The 25,305-nt window shown below is 35.9% G+C and overlaps 1 protein-coding gene across 33 annotated transcripts in view; it reads right to left on the reverse strand.

The window, feature by feature from the left end:
• Positions 1–25,305, reverse strand: part of Ptprd (protein tyrosine phosphatase receptor type D) — a 2,195,185-nt gene that overhangs the window by 149,773 nt on the left and 2,020,107 nt on the right. For 17 of the 33 annotated variants that reach the window (XM_075945536.1, XM_075945538.1, XM_075945537.1 and 14 more), the window contains 6 exons: positions 17,864–17,997; positions 16,081–16,225; positions 13,848–14,153; positions 12,821–13,014; positions 10,710–10,736; positions 6,823–6,940 (listed from right to left, as the gene is read on the reverse strand). In XM_075945536.1, the coding sequence (XP_075801651.1) occupies positions 6,823–6,940; positions 10,710–10,736; positions 12,821–13,014; positions 13,848–14,153; positions 16,081–16,225; positions 17,864–17,997 (924 nt within the window). The remainder of the gene's footprint in view (positions 1–6,822; positions 6,941–10,709; positions 10,737–12,820; positions 13,015–13,847; positions 14,154–16,080; positions 16,226–17,863; positions 17,998–25,305) is intronic. The other 16 variants (XM_075945557.1, XM_075945555.1, XM_075945554.1 and 13 more) reach the window with 4 other exon arrangements.

The following is a 25,305-nucleotide window of genomic DNA, read 5'->3' on the forward strand; positions in this document are numbered from 1 at the left end:
CAATGATTAATTACTATGCACAATGCACAATTATTGAAAAAAGAATACTGTACATAGTGCATTTTAGATTTAAACAGTCTCGCTGTATGCTCTAGGCGGTTACTATTATTTTGTAATGAAAGAGAAGCCAAGAGAACTAGAAAACTATCTAAGTTTAGGTGTACAAGTGAGAGGGCTGTAGAACATATCTGGGACCACAGTCCACTTCCTCAACTCTGAGTCCATTTATACATTTTTGTAACTTCCCTATTTATGCACTTCCCTATATCTACATCTTGTTTTTGTGAATTACTAAATGAAGAGGTACAGATAAAAGGCTTCACTAATAGTAATTATAATTATCAGAGTGATGGACTGTTTGTGTTTAGGAGCTACTCTCCTCTGAGGACACACTTCAGGATAGATTTTATATACATGAAGATATGTACTGTGATCAGTCAGAGCCTATTACATCTGGTATTTTTAGTGGATTAAGCAACTGTTATTGGAGTTGATTGCTCAGGCTAGAGTTCCAACAGGAGTTCTAAAAAATAAAAAGGTGGAAAGTGGCAGGGGGCAGGGGGCTCAAAGAGAAGTAAGCCAAATTTATTGAAAGAAAAAAACAGTAGAGGGTGAAGGGAAAGCTCGCACTGCTGGGAGACAAGAGATGAAGGGGAGCATCATAAGGATGTTGACACAAATTGTAAGGAAAGCATAGACAGATGATGGGGCAGTAGGCATTCCAGGAGTCCCACATAATAACTGTTTAATATTCTCATTTTATATACCTAAAAGTTGAAGCCCAAGGGGATATAAGGTGTGCTCACGGGTATGTTCCTTAATCCCTGGAGTAACAGCTGTCATTTCCATACTAGGGAGATTCAGAGTATATATATGTAAGTCAACAAACCTCCCATATATCAAAAAGAAATTTACTAAGTTTGGAAATGATATATGTAAGCAAGTGTTTGGCTAGGATGGTACCCACTGTGAAGTCATTGTTTCTCATGGAAATATAGTCTAAAATGTTCACATTGAAATAGAAGACGTTCAGAATTCAGAATACTTATGTTTTTAAAAAATCATTTTACATAAGACACAGGTAGTTACTATATTCATCACTTTACGTACATATAGAGTTTATATGATTTTTTTTCTCAAAATGTGAGTCAGCTAAGAGAAAAACCATGGAACAATTGCTGCCTAAAGCAGAGAATATATTATTTAATAAGCAAAAGCTACTCAAAACTATGAGGTGGGGATGAAATGTTTAGTCTCACATGCTCTAGGAACAATCAATTTTATTAAATGTATTTATTAACCTTTTCTAAAATTCCGGTTTCAAGAAACTATACAATCATGTATTCTGTCCCTCTTGTTTCAATATGAAACATGAAAAGTCAGAAAAAGTGAAAATACTATTACATATTTTTATACTTAAAGCACATATAGATTTGTTAGAAGTATCTGATGGTTTTTAAAGTAAAGCCAGGTGGGAAATCTGAACAGAGATAGAGATAGATAGATAGATAGATAGATAGATAGATAGATAGATAGATAGATAGTAGGTGGGGTCAAAAGAGACACCATGTAGTAGCCAAAGGAGTAAGATACCAGAACATTACCTGTAAGCCACAGCCTCATTGTGAGACATAAATGAACAGAAATGGGTTAATTTAAGATGTAAGAGCTAGCTAGGTATATACCTAAGCCATTGGCTAAACAGTGTTGTAATTAATATAGTTTTTGTGTGATTATTCAGGTTTGGGCAAGTGGGAAACAAAGCATAGTCTCTGTTTACAATATGATTTTATTAATACCCAGGTAGTGATTCAATTTAAAATACAGTTGAGGCTCAAATTAGCAGAAATATAGTAGACTGGCAAACTATAAACAATAATGATACCTTACTCAAAATACACAATTGCTCTTCTATAAGATTCAAAGCTAATATAGAAATATGTAATCTTTTTTTCAATGTTGTTACATTCCATAGTATTCTGTGATAAAAGGCTCTTAGGCTGGAGACCATATGGTTCAATAATGTTCTACAAGGACCAGCATCACATCTGATCCACTATGGTCTACTACAGTTCAAAGCATCTTGGCTTTGCCTCAAATAGTCATTTATTTTCTAGATAGAAATGTAACTAAGCATAAGAACTTTGAGGTAGCTACTCGAAATACCACAAGATAGCATGTGAAGAGCTCACTAAACAAGTGAATGTTGACATCTTTTTTTTTAAATCATTTTTTTTATTGAGAAAATGAGAAAAAAAAACAAGTTTCCACCTCCTCCCAGCCTCCCATTTCCCTCCCCCTCCTCCCACCCTTCTCCCCCTCCTTCCACCCTTCTCCCCCTCCCCCACTCCTTTCCCCCTCCCTCTCCAGTCCAAAGAGCAGTCAGGGTTCCCTGCCCTGTGGTAAGTCCTAGGACCTCCCGGCTCCGTCCATATCTAGGAAGGTGAACATCCAAACTGGCTAGGCTCCCACAAAGCCAGCACATTACATAGGATCAAAACCCCTTGCCATTGTGCCCAAGCCGAGGTCCCCAGTTAATTCCTTGGGCAGCTGGGGATAGGAAACCTGAAATGACCCTATCCTATAGCAATACTGACGAATATCTTGCATATCATCATAGAACCTTCATCTGGTGATGGATGGAGATAGAGACAGAGACCCACACTGGAGCACTGGACTGAGCTCCCAAGGTCCCAATGAGGAGCAGAAGGAGGGAGAACATGAGCAAAGAAGTAGGGACCACGAGGGGTGCACCCTCCCACTGAGACAGTGGAGCTGATCTATTCGGAGCTCACCAAGGCCAGCTGGACTGTGACTGAAAAAGCATGGGATAAAACTGGACTCTCTGAACATGGCGAACAATGAGGGCTGATGAGACGCCAAGGAATGTTGACATCTTAAGGAGACAACTCACATTGCCATGTATGACAGGCTGGCCCCATGAAGGGAAGCCCAAATTGTACACAATGCATAAAAATAACAACACATGGAGCTTAAAGAAGTTGGGAGAATGGCTTTAAAGCGCTGCTATATGCTACCAAGAGAAATGATAGGACTGAAAAAGGACAAAGAATCAAGTTCCACATCACTCCATATATTGTGAAAAAGAATTTGCAGAAAGTTCATATTATGGCAATAGAACCACTTTGTTTTGGACACCAATATGCACTGTAAATAAGGACATATTTACAATTTGTTTGCATTGCACAAAACCTTGTATCCAGAAATACAGGGATCAGAGCAGGAAAGAGAAGGTTCACAGGGTAGTGATGTTCGTAAATGTAAGTCTCCCTACCGGTAAAGGTAAGGATGTGGATAAGATCACACTATATAAAGATTCTGAATCAAGGTTCATTGGTGATAATTGGGACAACATTTAAAGGTCTGGCTGGTAACAGAGTCAGTGGTCTATCTGTACCTCATTAATGCTTGAGAGCTTAGACAGTGTTAGAAGGGTCTTACATGCTCAGAGGAGGGCAAAAATCAGACTTGACCTCATCTTTGTAGACAGTAAACACAGAGGACTAGCTACACAGACAATAAGATAACAGTGTCTATCATGACATATTAATTCCCCTGCGTGCACCTTTGTGATATGACAGTGCCTCCTTTTGGACCTTTGGGACATGTCAATGACTCTATTTGGACCTTTGTATCATGTCAATTCCTCCATCTGGACTGTTGGGACATGTCAAAGCCTCCTTGTTCACTTTCAGTTCTTTTCACTTATCATATTATTCACACTCTAAAAATCTTTTAGAGCAGTAGAAATGGTTAATACATGTGGTTAACTAAAAAAACATTTGCAAGATCAATTTTGGAGGTCAACTTAGACCTCAGTCTCAATAGTTCTAAACTCACTCTCCACTTAAATAACTTCTATCAGTGAGCATAGCTGATTGCTCTTATCCTGTTACTTCCAATTTCCCAATCATTGCTGTTTCATCACCTTTAAATAAAGTTGATCAACAGAGTGGGGAAATTTATAAAACAATATACAGAAACTGTCAAATCAAAGAAACTTTGAATTTTGTATTTTATATGAATTGTGTTTATATGTAGCTATTGTGTGCAGCATATGGACATTAGTGTGCAGGTGCCCACAGAGACCAGAAAAGAAGGTGGGATGTTGTGGAGTTGGAGTTATTGGTGATTGTGAGCCCCTTGACATGGGTACCGGGAGTCATGTCATGGGTATTTCAGGTCCTCTGGAAGAGGCATTCCTGTTCTTAACACTGAGCCATTTCCCTAGGCCCCCAAACAATGAAGTTTTTGGTAGTACACTAGTTATGATAAAGAAAAGTGAGAATATTAACAAAGAAATTACACATATCATAATCATTCAAACACAGAAAAGCTAGCTCTTTCGTACAAAAGTTTACACATTAAGCTAGTACTAGTACTGCTCTTTGAAGGACTGATTGCTTACAGATTCTATAAATGATATACAATCAAGCATACAATAAAGATTCTTAATGTTAATATAAAATTTCAAGGGGATTCCAAAATTATCCAGAGATGCTATAATAATATGCCTTTATAACTGTTACTAGGAGTTCATCGCAGACATAGATACACAAGAGGAATTTTTGTGATTGTATTCTAAATGAATTAATTTTCATTAATTTTTCACTAATTGCACAGAACTAAGCCATGGCCAAGGTATGCTTTCTTGCTGGTAGATAAGGAAGTAGTACAGCAGCATTAGATGGTCTCTATAAGGACAATAAGTATGACTCAAGCATCTATCTACACTGTGCGTATTTGCATTTTGGTACCCAAGCCTCTCTGTTAAAAAAAAAAAAGAATGGAAATTGTGGAAGAAAATTGTAAAATAATTGGACAACATGAAAAAGACCCACAGTTAAATCTTGAGCAGTAATGAAAAGTGATGTTATACAAAGTAAGTCATTCCTTTTGTGAGGATTTGGGTTGCTTATCTATAAATGCTCTGCTTTTATGTCCTTGTCCTTAGGTCTCAGCTCGTGAGTAGTAGGGATTTCAGTTCACATCAGGCATTGGCAATACATAAGTATGTGAATATAAGCAGAAGAACCCTATTTTGTTCAATGTGGGATTCCATGTCAGGGATTATATCGTGTATCTACGTTCCAACACTGGTTGTTCCTATACTCAGAGTCATATGTTGTGCCGCCATGACTTCACTGAATGTCAGTTTTCCAGTGTGGCACAAATAGTTTGATAAAAAGGTAGTCTTGAAATCAAAGAAAGAGAGAAGTAAGGAAAGAAAAAAGAATAAAATCTCTGCTTGAAGGAGTTTTGCCATCTGTATTCCTGCTGCTTGAGGCGATTGCAGGTGGCAGGACGCAAGTGAGGCAAATCTTATGACATTTAGACAAACTTGGCAGTGAGATGGCACCCAGGAGGGTGCTCAACATCACAGCTGTTCTCCGCTTTCTGTCTTTCTGTAGAAAGGCAGAAACATAAAGTTGTGCAAGAAGCATCTCAGGAGGAGTAAATCAAAACCACAGAAGAAAAATTCCATGGGAGATTGCTCTGTGATGGGATTGGAGGAGAATCCTCTTCTGTAATTATCCCTTAATTTGTCAGTTTGTGATGCCAGTTCTTCCTGCTGGTTTTCCCTATGCGGCCAAGCAAGACAAGTCTAAGAAACACCAAAGAAGTTTCCAGTCTTTCTAGAAGGAGCAACTTGAAATGACTTAGCCTTTTGATATTTTTTCATCTTTCTGCAATTATCTTCTTTTAAAGCCTCACAGAAAAGATTAAGGGAGAAAATGAGAAAATATAAATCCATAAGCCATGAACCCAATCAAGATGGCAACTCCATTCTAGAGAAGTTGTGACGGATAATGCTAACTGCTAACAAGACAGAATCACCTGGAAGGTAGACCTCTGAGGATGACCTCAATTAGGCCAAAAAACTCAGCTTAAACATGAGCAGCAACACTGCCATTCATTGCTCTGTCTCTTGGTTGGCGATGCAATGCGATGGACTGTTTCAGATTCCTGTGCCCTTAACATCTCTGGCTGACAGACTCTTCTTTATGCCATCATCAGCCCTTTCTCTCTTAAATTCATCAGAGTTGTCCGTTACATCAGGAAAAGAAACAAAGCTTTTGTGTGGGTGGTGTCAAACCACTGCGCGACTTCTCTACTTAGACGCCCTTTTTCTGTGACCTTCATCAATCTTGCTCCTCTCTGCAAGATTCAGTTTTAATAACCTGCTCTGCCAGGGACTGTGGTATATGACTGCAGTCATAGCCCCAAGAGGCCGAGGCAGGAAGAAAACAAGTTCTATGTCAGTCTGGGCTAATTCTTAAATAGATCTTGTCTCAAATAAACCAACCAAACGAGCAAACAAGTCATACAAAACAAACAACGAACAAACCTAATTAGGATTAAAACCAGCCTTCCTCTAAGTCTCTTTCTATCCTTTAAATGCCCCTAGGAGGTAGTATGCCTACATCCTTCCATTTTATCTTAGAATACCCTGAAATTTTCCCACATGCTCATTTGTTAATTTAGTAATCTTGATCAGAATATAAATTTAATGAGATGAAATGCTTTCTTTGTGTTTCTGTCTATCTGGTACTGTAAAAGGTAGTTGGCACATAGTGGGTTCTCAAAGAAGGACTTGTTGAATATGAATGGCAGGGTAATTTGGAAATTGTATACATTTTGATCTTCTTCTTTCTGTCCAGCTTAGACAAATGCTTCAAAGTTGATCACAACATTTTATTTCCTTTTAGTGCATCATAAGAAAAAAATGGTAGATTAGATTCGTACCATCTGAAATTCTGAAATAGGGCTGAAGGTGCAAATGGGCACAATAGACATTACCTGCCCCAGTGGTGGACACTAGCTTGGGCTTGCTTCGAGCACCATCTCCTTTGGTGGTGTAAGCTGTCACAGTGAGGGAGTAGGACGTTTCAGGCTGTAGCCCAGAGATGATCATGTCCTGAAATGACACACAATAAGAGCACTGATTCAGAGCCTGCAAGAGAGAACCTGGAGCAAAGCAAGGTGGCTGATGTCATTCTGTGCATGCCTGGACATGCCCTGAAGCCATGCTAAGTGCACAAGTTCCATGCCTTCAGCTCATGCTATGGAGATGGGTCTTGATGTTAATAGTGAGGTTGGGTATTTGCACATCCTCAGAAGCAGCTTTCATGAGGAATCGTTAAGAAAGAAATATGGACCAAGACTTCCTGAAACACTTGAATTTCAACTTCCTTAAATGTTTAAATAAAAAAAAAAATACTGGATTGGTAATCCAGGACTGCTTACCTATTTACACCCACATTTCCCAACATAGAATACTGGAACCCCAAAGAGCTGATGGAAGATAAGTGAATTTTATCAGGAAAATTCTTGGAACTGTGTCTGGTTTATCACAGCAGTCTGACACACTGATGCCACACTGATACCCTGCAGTGGCAGCCAGAGTGTTGAAGGGGAAGACGCTAACATGGTATTTCTGCTCCCAGAAAGTTGCTAGGTAAACAGTTCACCTGATAGATCTAGATATTGTTGATATCAAAGAATATTTTTTAGATATTAGGGAATGATTACTGTTTAATTAAAAAACTGAGAATAAAATCATCATACAATGAGAATATTCTGGATATTTAGTGAATAGGCCATACAAATAAGAATGCGACTTGAGTTTATGTAATATGTGCTTATTAATTATTTCTGACAATATAGGAAAGGTTCAAATGACAAACCAGAAATGTTTAAATTCTTAGTTTTCTTTTAATAAGGGCCCAGAGCTATGATGACTCTAATAGTGGATAATAATTGAACTGTTTTTCTAATTGTATGATAAATGAACCTTCAACTAGAGCTCTGACTAGTGGCTCATTCTGGTGTTTTCCATAGATCTTTAAATGTTCCACACAAACATACAGAGCACATACAAACCAATTAACAAATTACTTCATTTCCTGCATGTTTTCAAGCAGTGCATGGATACATTTCAGAAAGTATTCAATGTCATTATCTTCCAAAGCTATTGGCAATATGGGTGAGTGAGGAGTGATGGACTAGACCATGAGAAATACAGTAGAAATTTTCTCGGCAAGGTAATTTACAGATACCATGGAACATAACTGCTGAAACTGATGCCAGATATGACAGCTTTGACAAGGTACTTTCCCAAAAGAATAAGAATATCATCAATGTGGAAATGGAAACAATTCAAATATGATTCTGTTGAGTGCTTGGAGATTTTATTCAAGCATACAGATAATTTTTTTTAAGAAAAATATATTGTATCTTTAGGACCTTGAAATGTTTTCACTAACATCACAGAGGACACCCAGACCAAGTAACTATCTGGCAACAGTATTATACATTATGGTGGACAAACTGATTATTCAAGAAATAATAATGGCTAACTTCCTGCAAAGTCTCCCAAGATTCCTGCTGGATAGCAGACAACCTGGGCATATAGAAGTAAGTTGTCAAGGTTGTCACAACTTTAATTCTACTATAAGGTTTTCATCCATAAAATTAGGGATGGCCAGATGTCTTTCTATCCGCTCAGGTTGTTATATGATACAATAAGTGATATACATTGAAACAGCTCAAGTCCTATATACTAGAATAGACATAACTGCACATAACTCAACTATCACAATCATGATACAACTTGGGCTATACTCATTGTCTTTAAGTAGAATGCACTTGCACGGTGGTATTGGGCTACTCGGTGAGGCAATGTAACCACTTCAAGGCCATAGTTCCGCTGCCTCTCATCATCTCCTATTCCACCTGTACTTTTGCCTCTTAAACGTCTATGTTCCTAAGATTCTGTTCCAGCGCTGTCAGCCTATTTCCTTCAACCTTAGAAAATACTGCACTTATTGTGGCACTTGAAACAATCATTTCTGAATATATCCCAAATTAATGTGTAGCCACAACTTGGCCCTTTGCTCCAAGTAGCAATATAATGTAGAATCTGCTGGGTGTCTCCCTGTGGTTTTTCACTGGTATCTTTTATTAAGTTCAACTTTAAAAACTAGAAAACAACCTCCAAAGTAGACCCTAGCTACATATTTTAATGACTGATAATATCCCTTTAAAGTTCAGAAGCTACTTTTGATCATATTTTCTATCTTTTCATGCTCCAATTTACCCATTAAGTCACTGTTTTTAAATGAAGTATTGGTCCATTCCATGGCTCATGGAATCGATTTATTCAACCATGACAATTATTAAACAAAATAAGAACTACAATGGACTTAAGTAAAAAATATTGAGTACATTACAGGTTTAAAGATAAACATGGTTTTATAAAGCTTTTATTTCTTTCAAACACACATATGCACATGATCTTATTATAAATGTGTTTCTTACTATGGTTATTAGTCTTAGAAAATACCTGATACACTATCCATATTTTCCAAAAACTCCAAAACTAATCTTATGGTTTGCCAATCTTATGCTTTGCCAATAAATATTTATACATAAAATCTAATGACACCCTGTGAGTTAATTTGCTGGCATTTAAAACCCTTTGATTTGTCTTAGGGCTACCTATCCTGATAGAACACAATGTTTGAAGGTCAATGTTTACAGCATTTTCATCTCTATATGCTTTACATATAGTATAATAATGAATATCAAAAGATTGATAAATGCTAATTCCATTCAGTCTAAAAACAGGAAAATGCTCTTTGCAACCTCTACATTACATTTATTTTAATATTTTTCACCATCTCTCTGGAAAGAAATGAATATTCCTTAATCTCCTATTGACGTCTCAGCTGTCATAGTTTACCTCTTTGCTCTATTGCTCAGTAATTTTATTCCAAAAATCTTTTATCTGTGTCCAATTAGAAGGTTCACTGTCACAAGACTAGAGGGCAGTTCCATTGGCCTCCATGGCTACACCCAGTGAACATTTCTTCCCTAGCTCCAAATACGCACAGATTGTCACCAATAGAACTGCCAGTCATCTCTTCTGCTGTTGTTAAGTATACTAGCATCCCTAGCCATTATCTCTGAAATTATAGCCCTACTAGCATTGCTATTTATTGCCAAGACATTGTACCTTTATTTAGGACATGTCTTTGTTTACATTATAATGGTTTCAGAACTTTTTATAAATTTCTAGCCTTCTTGCTAATTCTTGTAAGAACTTGGATAATACATTTTCTATCACATGACTATCTTACACAGACTTGACCCTTTAAAGGTAACATAAGCTACTCATATACATTAAAGAAAATACCCCTTCTGTAAGACTCTTTTTACTTCTTGACTTTACCTACTAATGACATTCAATTTTTCTTTCAGTGACAAAATTTAGCCAGGTCTAGGTGGAGTTAATCAGTGTCAGGTCTACACTATGTGACATAGTGACTATATAACCCTAATGTAGAAAATATTAGTAACCTGCATCAAATACCCAATGTAAGCCATCTCGAAAAAATCCATTTAAAGCATGCTTCCTCTAACTGTGTCATAAGGTAGAGTTAGTAGCAGAAATCATACTATGAGGTCATGACCTTCCTTATGTAATAAGTAGCACCATGCTCAATTCACAAAATGAGAAACAAACTGAAAAGTACATACATAGTTAAGACCAATTAAAAAGAGTCCATTAGTTCATGCAACCAAGCAAATGTGAAACAAATCATGAGAAAGTGAAAGACTAATGTGGAAGAAACGCAAGCATATAAGGTCTGATTTTTTTTGTCAAACAGTAAAAATTTACTCACATGTTCAGTAGTATCATCAATTTCCCACTGATTGAGGTTAAGAAAATTGGGGAAAGGGGACAAAATAAAAATAAATGAAGAGAAACTTGTATCCTTATAAAGATGAGGTTAGCCTCCATTAATTTAAAATAGGAAAATGCATTCATTAAAACAACATGTACAATAACATTCCAAAGAATAGGTGCATTACGATGCAGACATTCTTACTTTAAGGGGATTAAGGTAATTATGTGCCATTGTTATTGCTCAAACTAGCTTAGATTTCTTTTCATTAACTATATGGCTTACTAAAGCAGCCAATATACCTAATATTTCTGACCTCATACTACTTTATGCCATCAGTTTTCACTTCTTTCCTGGGTTATATAATTAATTTACTATTTAAATTGTTATCTTTTTTATTCTGAAATCGTATGTTTCAATGAAGACTTGTGAGAGGTAGTTAAATTTCAATAGAGTCAAGAAATAAAAAAGAAATAAAGAGGAGAAACTTGGGAAACAACAAATTAATATACAAACGTCAAAATAGAAGATAGAAAAATATATAAATTTATTAGCCATATATAGGCAGACAATCATTCAGTTTCATAGTGTTAAACATCTGAAAACCAAAAAATGATCTCAAAGCATGATCATGCTTTTGTTTCCAAAATTTGAGATTTTAAAATGGCAAGAATAACTTTATTATCATTACAGTACAGAAACAGTCTACTTTAAAACCATTATAATATAAATAAAGGTTTATAAAAATCAAGTTGAGTTTTGATGGCCCTCAAATATTTTAAACTGTTGCAGTGTTTAAAAACTATTTTTTGGAGTTCATAAGTATCTTTTTTAAAAATAAACATTTGATAACCTCTTTAATTCTGTTTCTATAAAATTTCTTTATTATGTACCCATTTTATTCAATTACAATGGGGTTTTCTGGAAGTCTGAATAAATGGATTTGGGAACTGGAAGACACCCAACATACCAGTGGGTACAAGGCTATGCAAAGCTGACCCCACTGACAAGTGTGTCCTGCCTTGATGAGACACAAAGCCCTCAGGAGGAACTGAGCGAGTAGTTCTAGGAACCAAAACAATGGGGATTAGAAATGTGTGTATACACATATACATAGAATATTATTCCATATTTATTAAAGTCCATACTTACCAGCAAATGTATTCATAGAAAAATTCAAAGAAATCAGTTTATAGGCTACCTTTCCAGGCAGGGACATGAAGTAGTTGGTCAGATTGCATTCAAAGTTAGGATACATAAAGAGATAATGATAAGCTGACTTCAACTTTTGCCAGCTTTTTATTTATTTATTTATTTATTTTTTATTTTGAGAGAGGGTTTCTGACTAATCTTGAACTTGAGAAGCTGGCTAGATTGGCTGACCTGAACACATACATATTTCTGCTTTCCCAGCTCTAGGATTACAAATGTAGCCATCACACCTGGGTTTTTGAAAATGTGGGACCTGGGAAATAAACTTAGGTTCTCTTTGGAAGCACTTTACTGACAGGGCATCACCCTCTGCTCCCTAGGTATTCTCTTAACTTGCTTCAGTACACGATAACACATTTATTCTCTTGGAAACCTTAATTCAATTTTTATCGTCTATGTTATTATCTTCACCTTCTGGGATAGGAAACAACTATTCTCATAAAATATGTGACCTGATGAAATACTGAATAAAATACTGAGTTCTGTCCCCTGAATAAAAATGTCTGTTCTTTAGTGGAAAAAAAAATCATACATTAAGAAATTAGATCAAACTTGATCCAAATAGTTTAAATACAGCAGAAATTAGATCCTATCAACCAGAATATAGCTTGAAATACTTTATTTTGATTAAGTTAAACTCATCATTATTTCTGAAGTTAGAAATGTGAATTTCAATATAGATATAAAGAGAACAGTATCTATTTTTTTAAGGTGATTTGTATTCAAAACTGAAAAGCATTTTATTTCACTTTATTTTCAGTTGATATTACTTCTAAGTAAAAGGTAAATATATAACAATTGGCTTTAAAATCTAGAATTTATGTGTTTTTAAGGTGTCAAAAAATTAACAATTGAACCCAGACTAGAAGCAATGTTAAACAATAAAAGAGGCTCACCTGTGCATCAGCCAGCATGACGTCCTTCAGCATGGGCTGGCCCTTGGGCTCACCATTTTCCATTCTCACATAGTGCACCTGATATCCTCTTATCTGGCCATGCTGCTTATTGGGCACAGGTGAACGCCACGAGACTTTAACAGCCGTGGCATTGACAGCCTCCACCTCGACTTTGCGAGGAGGCCCACTGGGAACTGCAACAACATCATGGGTAAAAGACAATTACAGGCACTTGCCACCCAGCGAGAGTCCTCTCTTTACTTAAAAATGGGTAGACCCACTATGCTTCATTGAAGAACGCAAACATCTTCAACTAAGGAAAATGCTCAACCAATCTGCTCTACATTTTAAGAAAAGATCAAAAACCATGACCGATGCAAAAACCAAAATGGAAGAAAAAAAAAGAAAAAAGAGTATCAGAGAAATAGAAAAACATGTAAAAAAAAATGTACAAAAGCCAAGGAAGATGCTTTGTGATCCAAAGCATTAAAGCACAAAGAAGTATTGCATTGAAATAATAACAAAAACAGACTGTTGATAGTTGTGTGTTTTTTAAAGTTTTCGTTTTTAATAGCAGAATAAAAAGATTCTTGACTATATGGATTCTTCTTTTTTTTTTTTCATATCAAGAGGCCGTTCCATACAAGAGATGCCAAAAATCACAAGGTAAAAGACAGAAAGAAGGTGGCAGTTTTGAAAGTTAAATCCGCAATGAAAGAGAATTCAATAAAAATGCCAAGAAAAATATAGGAGACGTGAGATGGAGGTACAGAGAAAATCTGGATCATAGGACCACAGGAGCAAAGTGTCCCTTTAAAAGGCAGAAAAGTGTTGTACTGAAATTGAAAAAAAGAAAAAAAGCCCAAGATGTAGGAAAGGCAGGTCTTTGGCAAAAACAGGTACATAATCGAAATGTTGGATCAAAAATGATGAGCAGAAAAAAAAATAAGAGAATAATTGTTAGCCTAGCAAAAGCAGACCCAGACTGTGTCAGAAGGTGCGAACTGACGGAGCGGAGGCAACATACCATCTTCATCGGTTCGAATCAACACGGATAAGCTCTCAGGGCCAGGGCCGACATCTGTGTGGGCAGTCACAGTGATCCGGTATTCAGTCCATTTTTCCAGCTGTTCCAAAAGGTATTTGGTAGTATCCGAAGGAATTCCCAAAACCTCATGAGGCTTGTGGTCTTCCCCATCCACTGCAGTATACTTGAGGGAGTATTCAGTGATAATGCCATTCTGGTTTTCCACGGGTGGAGGTTGCCAACTTACCAAAATACTAGTGGAACTTGGGCTGATGCAACTAATATCTTGAGGAGGAGCTGATGGCTCTTATTTTGGTAGTGAGTTAAAGGAGGATTTGCGTGAAAGGACAGGAGTGGTTGGAAAAAAAATGATAAAACAAAAGAAAAGGCAAAAATAAATAAATGAACAATAAGGGCAGAAAAACAAAAATAAACTTAAAATTTTTAACATAAATTCATGTACCTTGGCTTAGTAATATGAGTAAACAAAAAATGAATCAATGATCAAAATAACTGTTAAATAATGAATGGGGGAAATGCGTGAAAATGAAACCTTGTGATAATAGAGCCTCAAACAAAGTTACCTACCTGCAATTTAAATTCTTCTTCTAAATCAACTCCTTGGTATCTCCCATCCTCACTCTACTGACTATCCAGCACCTCCCAACTCTCTACTTATTCCAGTTTATAAACTTGAGATTCTAGAAATGCCATTTACTGATGCCGTTGTATGTGTTTCTTTCACATTCTAGAGTAGGGAAAACTCATACACAGCACTCATCTCTGGAAGGCTGAGGTGACAAAGGTGCAGTCAGTAACTCATAGACGCCCTCCTACTGCACTCAATTAAGGAAAAAAAGACAAAAGAAAAACCCAACAAACATAAAAGGGTTCACCCTATCTAAAAAAAAAAAAAAATCTAAGTCAGCCTGACCAGTTTTAATGAAAAGTATTAGTCTAATATTGATTGTAGCCCAAATAAAATGAGCATGCAGAATCATTAAAGGATGAGAATGCACAGGTCAAGATTTACCTACCGAGGGCAATGTCAGGGTTGTTGATTCTGACTGTACTTACCCTAGGTCAGCTTTCAGCTTTTTTATTATAACTCTTCGTGTGACACCATTGCTAGTAAAGAATTAGATCCCACCAGCAAATTTTGGTAAAATTGGTAATAATCAGCTATCCCTTACAAAAGGTCAACAATACAGCAATTAAAAATACCCAAAGAATCATCTAGAAATTATACAATTTATTCTCAGTAGTTTCATTTTTGTATACAATAATTCATCGAAAGTAGACTCGTTTAAGAGTTAAAACACACACTTTTACTGCCCATTCTAAAATAAGCTGGTCATCTTCTCAGCAATTATTTACCATCAAATTACCCAATCACTAGGTCAGGAAATATAGACAAAATACTACACCCAGAAATTCCAGACAATAGCTGCCAAACTATTCAAGATAAATCGAATGGATGTCTAATTGTCAATACTTATCAAAGAGCAAATGATGGTATTAGGAGACATCACATTTTCCACCAAAAGCAATCTTTTCGGTAATATTGATGGAAAACACTATGTTCTGAGCATGGAGAAGGCCCATTATAAGAAACTGCAGCTGTGCGCAGGACAGAGGCACAGCAGAGATAGGGAAATCAAGGGAACAGAACACCATGCAGGGAGCAGATGTGCTACTTATGATTCCATTATTCTCAGATTTATCTAAATAGATCTTTTCTGTGAATTTTTCCAATGTCTACGCAGACACTCACAGAGTCAGAAAGCAGTTATATGGACCGAGCTTTCCTTCTGCGAGGAACAAATCATAATAATCACTAGTTTGAAAGGAAATTGTTTTGCCTTTCGCCAGTCCATTCTCTAACGTGCTCTTGTCTGATTTCTCTACAGTGTTTTCAAGCAGAACTTTTTTTCAGACAGCCATATCATTTGTTGGAAGAGGACAGATCTCATTTTGCACCCATTTCTCAGGTCGACTAACAACTCTGAAAGTTTCTACATAGAACGTGGAAAGTAACGCCTATTACTTGGACCATATTTAAAAACAGCATGGGTCCTGTGTGTGCAGTGTCTTCAAAGTAGAGTGTTTACTGCCACAGAGAAACTTGTGATGCCTCAGCACATTAGCAGATTTCTTTGTTGGTAAAAAATGAATTGTTATAAGCATCTCCTAGTGAGAAATGGGCAACAAGGAAGCAAAGAGAGACACCTACTTGATTGCATGGTTCTAGCTGATATTTCAGTTGTTGAAGCACCCAGGCCTTGAGGAGAGCGTGCAGACAGACGGAAGTAGTATAAGCTGTTTGGTTTCAGCCCTTGCAGCCTGTAAGATGTGCCTGGCTCAATGGTGATTCGCTGCTGCAAGTAACAAGAAGAGTTGGTTATATTCCTGGGAGCTGGTACAAATATGGCTTAACAAACATTTGTCATGTTAGACTTATGGCATTACTATATGCCATTATCACATTAGAGTAAAAAGAATCAACAATATCCAGGAGTACACTGGGATTAATTATGTCATGAATGTGCCATATTTGAAAAAGTATATTTCTCCAAAAGGAGGCTGAACCCAAAAGGAGGCTGAAATAAATATACCAGTGTTGGTGTTTCCAATGCTGACAATTATCCAGTGCACAAAATCAGAGTCAAGGAGAGGTAAAGGCCAGATGCACCGCATCCTAAAGATGGACAAGGTACTGCGACCACAAAGGTAAAAGCCACCAGACAACCTTGACAATGGAGGATGCTGGACATGCAAAGTTTAATTCAATCACATACCCAGGTTTTCATCAAGACTGTCTATAATCCAAATGAGGAGCAAATATCATATGACTAAAACTAGCAGAATTTCACATGATGTTTCTAAAAAGAAGTAAGGGACTAGGGATATAGCTCATTTTATAGACCACAGCATACATAATGTACAGAAGACCCAGGTTTGGATTCCTTACCATAAAGCAAAACAAAGCAAAAACAAACAAAAGCAAAGACAACAAAAACAGATGTTGTTGTCCATCCATTCTTCCAAAATCACCCCTGGGGGAAGGAGAGGCAAGTGGATCAGGAGTTTAAGGTCATTTTTAGTTACTTGGTGAGTTTAAGAAAAAACATACAAGCAGAACAAACTAAAACTTTAAAGAGATCTGAAATTCCCCATGGTAGCAAAACTACTTGTGACAGTCCTAATATTTTCTAAAATCATACAGTTCAAAACATACAGTTCAAAAAGTTTCTATATTTTAATATTTTAACTAAAATATTAATTTTAGTTAAGTGAAATTAATTGTTTTTAATTATGAAGGCCTCCATCACACACAAAGAACTATATCATTTAATATTCTTGTTTTTCAAATCTGCCTTCTCATTTTAGCAAAAGTGTATCTGTCTATGGTTAACCAATTTCAGGTACAGCATCAGCCCAGAGAAAACATTAAAATACAAATAAACATATAATTGAATAGAGTCATGAACGATCAGAGCTTAGTGACCTGTTCTGGGAGAATTGAAAGACAATGAGAATAAAGCAGACAATGGTGGACTAATGGAGACCTCTTAGGGAAAATTGAGAGTCTCCTAAAGAATCTTAGAGCTCTGCTTGATAATGGTAAGTATGCATGGTAAGGTGTTTCTTTTGTCTTTTGATTTCTATAACTTTAAAAATCTATTATTTTAGTTTCACAGCATATTAACATTTTATATGAAGTCAAATTCATATAAAATAATGCTTAGCATGACAGTAAACAGTTGCTATGGGCATCTTTCTCTTGAACAAGTTTGAACAAATTCATCAACCAGTCATATGTTAACATAATAACCAAAATAAATACTATGAGCTACTGTAGAAAACAAAAGTGTTCCTCCACTTTGTGGATTTCTCTCTCTCCAAGTTTTTATGGCCCCCTTAAATCTCCAAATCTCCATTTGGATTTTTGGTCAAGTTTCTAGTCTTTTTTTGTTTTGTTTTGTTTTGTTTTGTTTTTTTTGTTTTTGTTTTACCTCTTCTCCTTGCTCCCCATCTCTGTAGACCAGTTCATAGCTGGCAATGGTATCTGAACGTGGTGGTGTCCAAGACAGCAAAATACTTGTTTCAGATTCAGGTTCTGCTTTGAAGTTTAGTGGCTGCCCTGGTACTAAAACAGGGAGGAAAAGGATTAAACTCACCATTAACCCCAGGATTCAGAAACTCTTCTAGTTAAGTACATATTACATGTAATAAAGAGAGAAGCCCTTGCATCCTCAGAGATTGCCTCCTTGTAGAAAGTTGATTTATACACTCCAAGCGGGTAAGAATAAGATGGTGAATATTTCCCCATGCCTTGAAGAGTTTAATATGTACACAATATGAAGTAGAATTAAATAGGCTCATTATGTATCTATCTCAGAAATCAGTTGTAAATACAGTAAAATAATGAATTTCAAATAACAGTGTAAAATATTATTCATATAATATAAACATATAATTCCTAACTACATTTTACATATCTGTTCTTATACCCAGAGAGAAGTGAGGTTCTCTTTACTCATCAACAAAACTTCTCTTTGCCACAGATAGAGACCATTACAGAAACCCAGAGTTGATCAAAATGCACAGTTGTGGAACACAATCCCAATGGATTCATACACAACTCCTTCACTTAAGGCTCATAAATCACTGTGGAAGAGGGTGCAGAGAGACTGCAAAAATGAGAGGATCAGGGTTTTTTTTTTTAACGAAATTTTGTCTCTAGAAATGTCAGAAGCTACACCCATTAAGTATCATTAATATGGCTGCTTCCTAAAAATGACCTGAACACAAATGATACCAAAAAATATGCTAATATGGAAGGGGCATGGATCAGGAGACAAGCAACTAAATATGGAATGCCAAAAGCCAGAAAATATAGTCTTCCCCAAGGAAAAGCATACCAATTAGTTATCCAATGCCAAGTAGTCAACCCTGAAATCAATCATATACATAGAAGTAACACTGTAGAAAGAAATCAGGCTGCATTTGTATATTTAGGAATACATACACATACACATGTTTGTGCACACACACGGAGGGGAGAAAGAGAGAGAGAGAGACAGAGAGACAGAGACAGAGAGTCAGAGAGACAGAGAGACAGAGAACTATACATAACAAAAAAGAAAGATAAAGTATAATGAATAACACAAAACAAATTTGAAAGAGAAAAGTAGGGGATATGTGAAGAATTTGCAGGGAGGGAAGGGGTAAATGATATAGATATATTAAAATCTCAAAAATGAAAAAAATAACTGAATATTTTTTTTAAAAAATCTCTAGGACCTTATGTAGCATTCAGTGTTATTTCCAGTTATGGGGGTCTGGGTGAAAATGATACCCCATAGGCTCATAAGGAATAGCATTATTTGAACAGATTGGGACGTGTGGCATGGAGTAGGTATGGCCCTGTTGGAGAAGTGTATCAGTGGGCTGGCTTTGAGGTCTTAGAATCTTAGACAGGCCAAGTGGTTCTGTCTCTTCCTGATGTCTACACATCTGGATGCAGAATACTCAAGCTCCTTCTCCAGTACCATATCTACCTGCATGATACCATGCTTCTTACCATGATGGCAATGGGCTAAACCTCTGAATTGTAAGACAGGCACAACAAAATGTTTTCCTTTATAGGACTTGTCATGGTCATGGTTTCTCTTCACAGAAATAAAACCCTAACTAAGGCACTGATTATATTTATATAATTCTACCTTAACTCCTTAACAGAGTCTCTGAGCAATAATAACCCTTCAAAATTTTATCTTAACTGGTTACATTTTAAAAAGAAGCTAGGAAACAAAAGTAAAACAAAACTCCATTAAGTATAAATAATTACTTGCAGTTCCTAGATTAAGTTATTTAAATCATAGAGTCTAATGATTAGACCGAATGTTAACATATCATCCTAAATGGTTCTTTCGTAAACTACACATAAATTAGTGAGATTCTAAGATGTACTTATCAACAAATTATGGTAACAGAAGCCAACTATGATCACTTCATGTCAGTCATTTAGTCACCTAACTAATAATTGGAAAGGTCACACATGAGATATAATAAATAATAAAAACTTTAGCAGTTTAAAATACTCAATAAAGTTTAATAATCTAATCTTCCTTATTAGCTCATAACTGCATTATCTATGCTCAAACCATTATACAAAATACTGAGGTCCACAAGTCTCCACATCTAGCAGGTTGCTTTTGCTTCGCTCTTGTCTGATTGTTGGTGCTCATACCTTGCTATTGCTCAGTAATTTCACCATTACCCTGGATATTAGGGAATGGTAGAATATGATATGACTGAATCTTTCTATATTTACCATACTCACATGAGAAATAGAGTATATTTTATAAAATGTAACAACAACAACAAAAATAAAATACAAATAAAGATAGGGCACAGCAGGACAAAAGGGGTTTCTAAAGTATTTTTCTAGCAACTGGAGAATACAAATTCTCAAACACTCATGAAATAACATGATTTGTACATGATGTATGATATAACTTACAAATAATGCTTGAGATATAATTTTCACAGGAAACAAGGTCTTGGGAGATATAGGATAGATTGCTTCTCTTTTACAACCATTTTCCTAAAACTTGATTACAGAATAAGGAAACCTCACCCTTTTTCTTAAATGGATTTATGTTTTATTTCTAGGCACCCTAGCCATCAGCATAGTGTTTTGCCTGGGTGTCTGTGCATGCTGTAAAAGGGTGGCTTGCTCAGGTTCATGCTTATGCCCCAAACCAATAACATTCCTTGCCTGCCCCTCTATCTCCACCCCCTATCCCAAAGCCTGTGCCTGTACCTTGACATTCTCATTAATCTGATGTCTCTGGGAACCGCCTTCCAAACAGGTTATCATTCTTTCCCAGCGCCTGCCCAGTGAGTGACCTCATATAGTTATTCAACTTGAAAGACCAAGACAGAGGAACATGAAAGATCAAGAGGCAAGGCAAGGGACTGAGGAAGAAATAAAAACATATTGTACCTGGCAAACGGAAAATGTATTTTCTAAGAGGTAAAAGTCAAAAGCCTGGTTCATGCTACGATGGTTGCAAAGAGCCGTTGGGCAGGTGGGATAACTGTGACTGGGTTCCAATAACCTGATGATGAATGGGTTTCTTGGTGTTATGTACATACACATGAATATATGTAGTAATTCTTCTACACTTATATTGCTAATTTCTTCCCTTTATTTCCCACAAATCTGTGAAATAATAAAGTCCGTGTTAACATGTGATTCAAACCAAACTAGAACCTAGTTTGAATTTCAAGAATTAGAAACACAGACAATTCCAAAGCAGTTCAGGAACAGTCACTAGGTAGGGGTTTGCTCTTGTCTAAGACTACCAGTCGACATTGACTGAAACGATCGTAGAAATCTAATTAACTTTTGCTTACTTACACTGTTTGATTTTTTCTTTTATTTTATCTTCCCTGTATTCCTGTCTGGTCTTAATGTTTCATTATTGTTTAGTGACACAGCTTCAACTGATCTAATTCTGTTTGGTTCGAAAAAGAGCTCTTACTGCTAAATAATAAACTGAATAGGAACATCAACACCCCAAAGAGGACAGGTTCCTTTCCCTTTGTAACTTTTGGACAATACAGTACTGGGTAGATGACTTAATTGAAAGTCTTGTCATCTAATAGGCTTGAAGCTTTCTTTCCTTTTCTTCTACAGACTCCTTTTGAAGTGGTTTGGGGTAAAAAGCATATTTCTTAAATTTGAAATCTGCAGTGGAGACCTAAGCTCCTCAGGAAAGAGGTGCACACCTAGGTGAATAAGGATGCTCTATGGAGGCTTCAGGCCAAACAGGAAGGCACATGCCTAATGGAAGAGGGACACTGGGTCTCACTAGGCCCCAGAAGATTGCAACCTTGTGAAATGAAAGCCCACATTAGATCTAGTACCGACATATATTCAAAAATATATTGATAATGCATCTTTACATAACAAGTTTTCAATTGTAAGTGATTTAAAAAATAATGGAATTTAGAAAAACAATGCAAAGGCAAAATGCTTCAACATGTTCAACTCAGTGTGTCCATCGGAGACATGCATTGCCTTTTTATTCTACCATCCTCAAAAACAGCTTATGGATACCAAGAATCACACTTCTTGGAAACTGAGGGTGGAGTAAAGAGTGCCATTCTCTTGGGATCAGATTTTCAATTAGAAACAACCAACATGAATTGAAGATTCATAGGGAAAACAAAAGTGCTCAAAAATGAATAGATGTATTCCCAAATGCTTAGATACATCATTTTAATGATCATTAGAAAAATATACAGGAAAATATTTTAAGGGGACTCAACACTAATATATTTGTTTTCTTCAGGCTATATAGAGACAAAATTAATTTTAACACCTATCAACTGATATTGCATACCAAATATTATGCCGAAGATCTATTTTATATTATATTCCTGTTTTCATAGTACACAAACATATTTATAAACAAATTTGTAGACATATTTATGCATATATTGTTTTCCTCTTAGTCTTTACATGTTAGGCTTTATTATTGACATTCTTTCAACTTCATATACTAGATTTATTTTATAAGCATCATATGTCATTTTACTTAGAAGACTTTCTGTGTTGTAACAGTCCCTACACCAATATACTGAACATCAAGGATAGGGAACAATTTTGACATTACTAACTCATGAAAAATTGCACATATAAATTTAAATGTAATCACTATACATTAGAATAGAATTATCCCAGCATTGATCACAATCAAAATTGAGAATTAACCAAGAAAAGAATAAATGGAAGTGTAGTACATATATGTCTTAAAAATTATTCTTAGGGTTTGGGAAATAAGAAACTAGGTAAGATAATTAGTTTTCTAAAGATGAGGATCTAAATTCAAATTCCCAGTACTTATGTGAAAAACTGTCTATGCCTATGCATGCCTCCAATTTCATCACTGTGGGAAACAGAAAGAGGGTGGTCATTGGGCTTACTGGTCACTGGCCTAGCTCCAAGCTCAATGAGAGACCTTTTCTCAGGGCAATAAGGCAGAGAGTAAAAAAGCTTGAAACTTGATGTTACTCACTGAATTCTATATGTTTGTATAGGCATTTACACCTGCACATATATACATATGTGCACACACAGTAAAGATTCATTGCACACACTTATATATAGATATAAACACACAATGTGCATAAATTAATAAATGATAGATGAAGAGATAAAATTATACTTAAACACTTCTTATATTTGGTTACTTATATTCTACTTGACAATTTAATGTCCACAAAGATATCAATCCCAAAATGAAATAAAATGCCCACTGATGAATATCAAGTACTTGGATATTATTCTAGTTCTTATAATCAACATAAATAAATTTAAAATATACTAAGAAATGATAGAAAACCTTCAATGTCATCAGAAATGTTGATGTACTAGAAGAAATCAGTGAGTAAAATTTAGTGGCCATCTCTGAAAAGCCCATCCTACAGTGCTAATCTACAATTTCATCTCACTGCATAATAAACATGAAGTATTGCAAAGGCAATAGAAGCCCCATTATTGCTAAGATAACTAATACTTTAGGGCAGCACATATTTTCAAACATATGCATCTAACATATTGGCGAATGATAATGAAAGCAAGAGTCAGAATCTGATAGTAAAACCTGACAAAATTCAAAGCAAAATACCCTATATGTGGGAGCCACGACCATATATTGTCAACTGCCATTAAATATAAATATGAAAAGTTTAGTTTTATTATATATGTATTTATCCATTGCTCATTTCTACATTTTTAAAAAACATTCACAGAAAACTTACAGTGGGCTCACACTTTTGAGCATTAAAGTAAAGGATTTTTTTTAAATTTGTTTGTATTGTAATTTAATGTTTTAGAAAATTCTAGAGACCTCGAGTCAGTATTTCTCAATTAAACATTTATATTTTAACATTTTTCTGATTTAAATGTTGCTGTTGGCTTCTTTTCTTTAAAATATTAAAAGTAAGATGGCTGGATAGTGTACACCTCCAATACCAGCAGAGAGGGAGGGAGGGAGGGAGGGAGGGAGGGAGAGAGAGAGAGAGAGAGAGAGAGAGAGAGAGAGAGAGAGAGAGAAGAGAATGCACCTTCGTACAATCACGTGCATTTTCTAATTTTGGTACTGAATTAAATGAGACCTTCCAAAAGGAAAATTACTGTATGGAATTGACTCGACTGTTCTTTCACACACAGCATCCATGTACCTATGCTTGTGTCCACTGGTAGTTTAATAAATACACCATTTAAAAATCACTTTTACATTTTTCACCACGTTGGGATAGAAGGGTAGGTTTCTGTAATTCAATATTCTGAATATAAAGATATTCATGAGTCTCAGGGATTTGCATATTTTGACTAAATTTGATTTCAGAAAAAAAAATCTTGTTTCTTGGGTAGTTAAATCCTTTGTCTCCTGAATATAAATTAAAACACTGCAGCTTGCTAGGCTTAAGTTTGTAGTTATAAAACTTAATCAAACCTAGTGCCTGGGTATAATAATAGTGATTTTAAGAAAACTGATCATTTTTTAACTCCATTCAAAACACTTGAAACATTTCAGAGTTGAAATTAAATTTAATCTTACTATATATGTAATTTTAAATAATAATAAGAATAAATTATATAGTCTCCAACTCTCTTTACCTACTAAATACCTAGTAGGTACAAACACACTAAAGCGATCACATTAGGAAATTCATCATTTAAAAATGATGGCAGTTAGAAGTATCCAGGGTCCTTTGACATCAGCTGCACCAGTAACTTTATGACCCAAGACCTAAATCTGCTTCATTTTTGCTCCCTTAGTTTTACTTGCTGTCAAAGTCTTCTCCTCTATTTAGATCATAAGTACCAATGTCCACAAGATACACACAGCGTATGGGATAACATGTATTAGCTGCTATTGTTTTATTTTAGCTATTATGTTTCTCCATTAGCTAATCCATATTGTGGAGGGAACGGATGGTTATTTCCTCACAAATTGCATGATAAGGTCCTAGAACTCAGCACCACAAAGCATTACTAGGGGAGACAAAGTTAGTTATGAGGGAGTTTTTAGGTTGACCTAATTCTCTTGACCAATGTGCAAATTTAAACACATACTTGCACTTTGAAACAGCACAGTGTGGAGATATATTAAGGAGCACGTGCTTCTACAAGCTAACGAATGAAACGCTGACAGCATTCAGGGACAGGCAGAGAACACACCTTTTCCCATAGTGCTCATATAAAGCAATCCTGTGATATTTTGATTCCAGCCTTTTAGGGCCTAGACCTGTGAGGCAATATAGTTCTGCTGTTCAAACTACCAAGTATGTAGCACTTAAAAAATAAATAGAACCACAAAAAAAATATTCAATTACAGTTACTATGACAACAGATGAGACAACTGAAATTCAG

This window comes from Microtus pennsylvanicus, chromosome 13, assembly GCF_037038515.1.
Source record: "Microtus pennsylvanicus isolate mMicPen1 chromosome 13, mMicPen1.hap1, whole genome shotgun sequence".
Taxonomy (NCBI): domain Eukaryota; kingdom Metazoa; phylum Chordata; class Mammalia; order Rodentia; family Cricetidae; genus Microtus; species Microtus pennsylvanicus.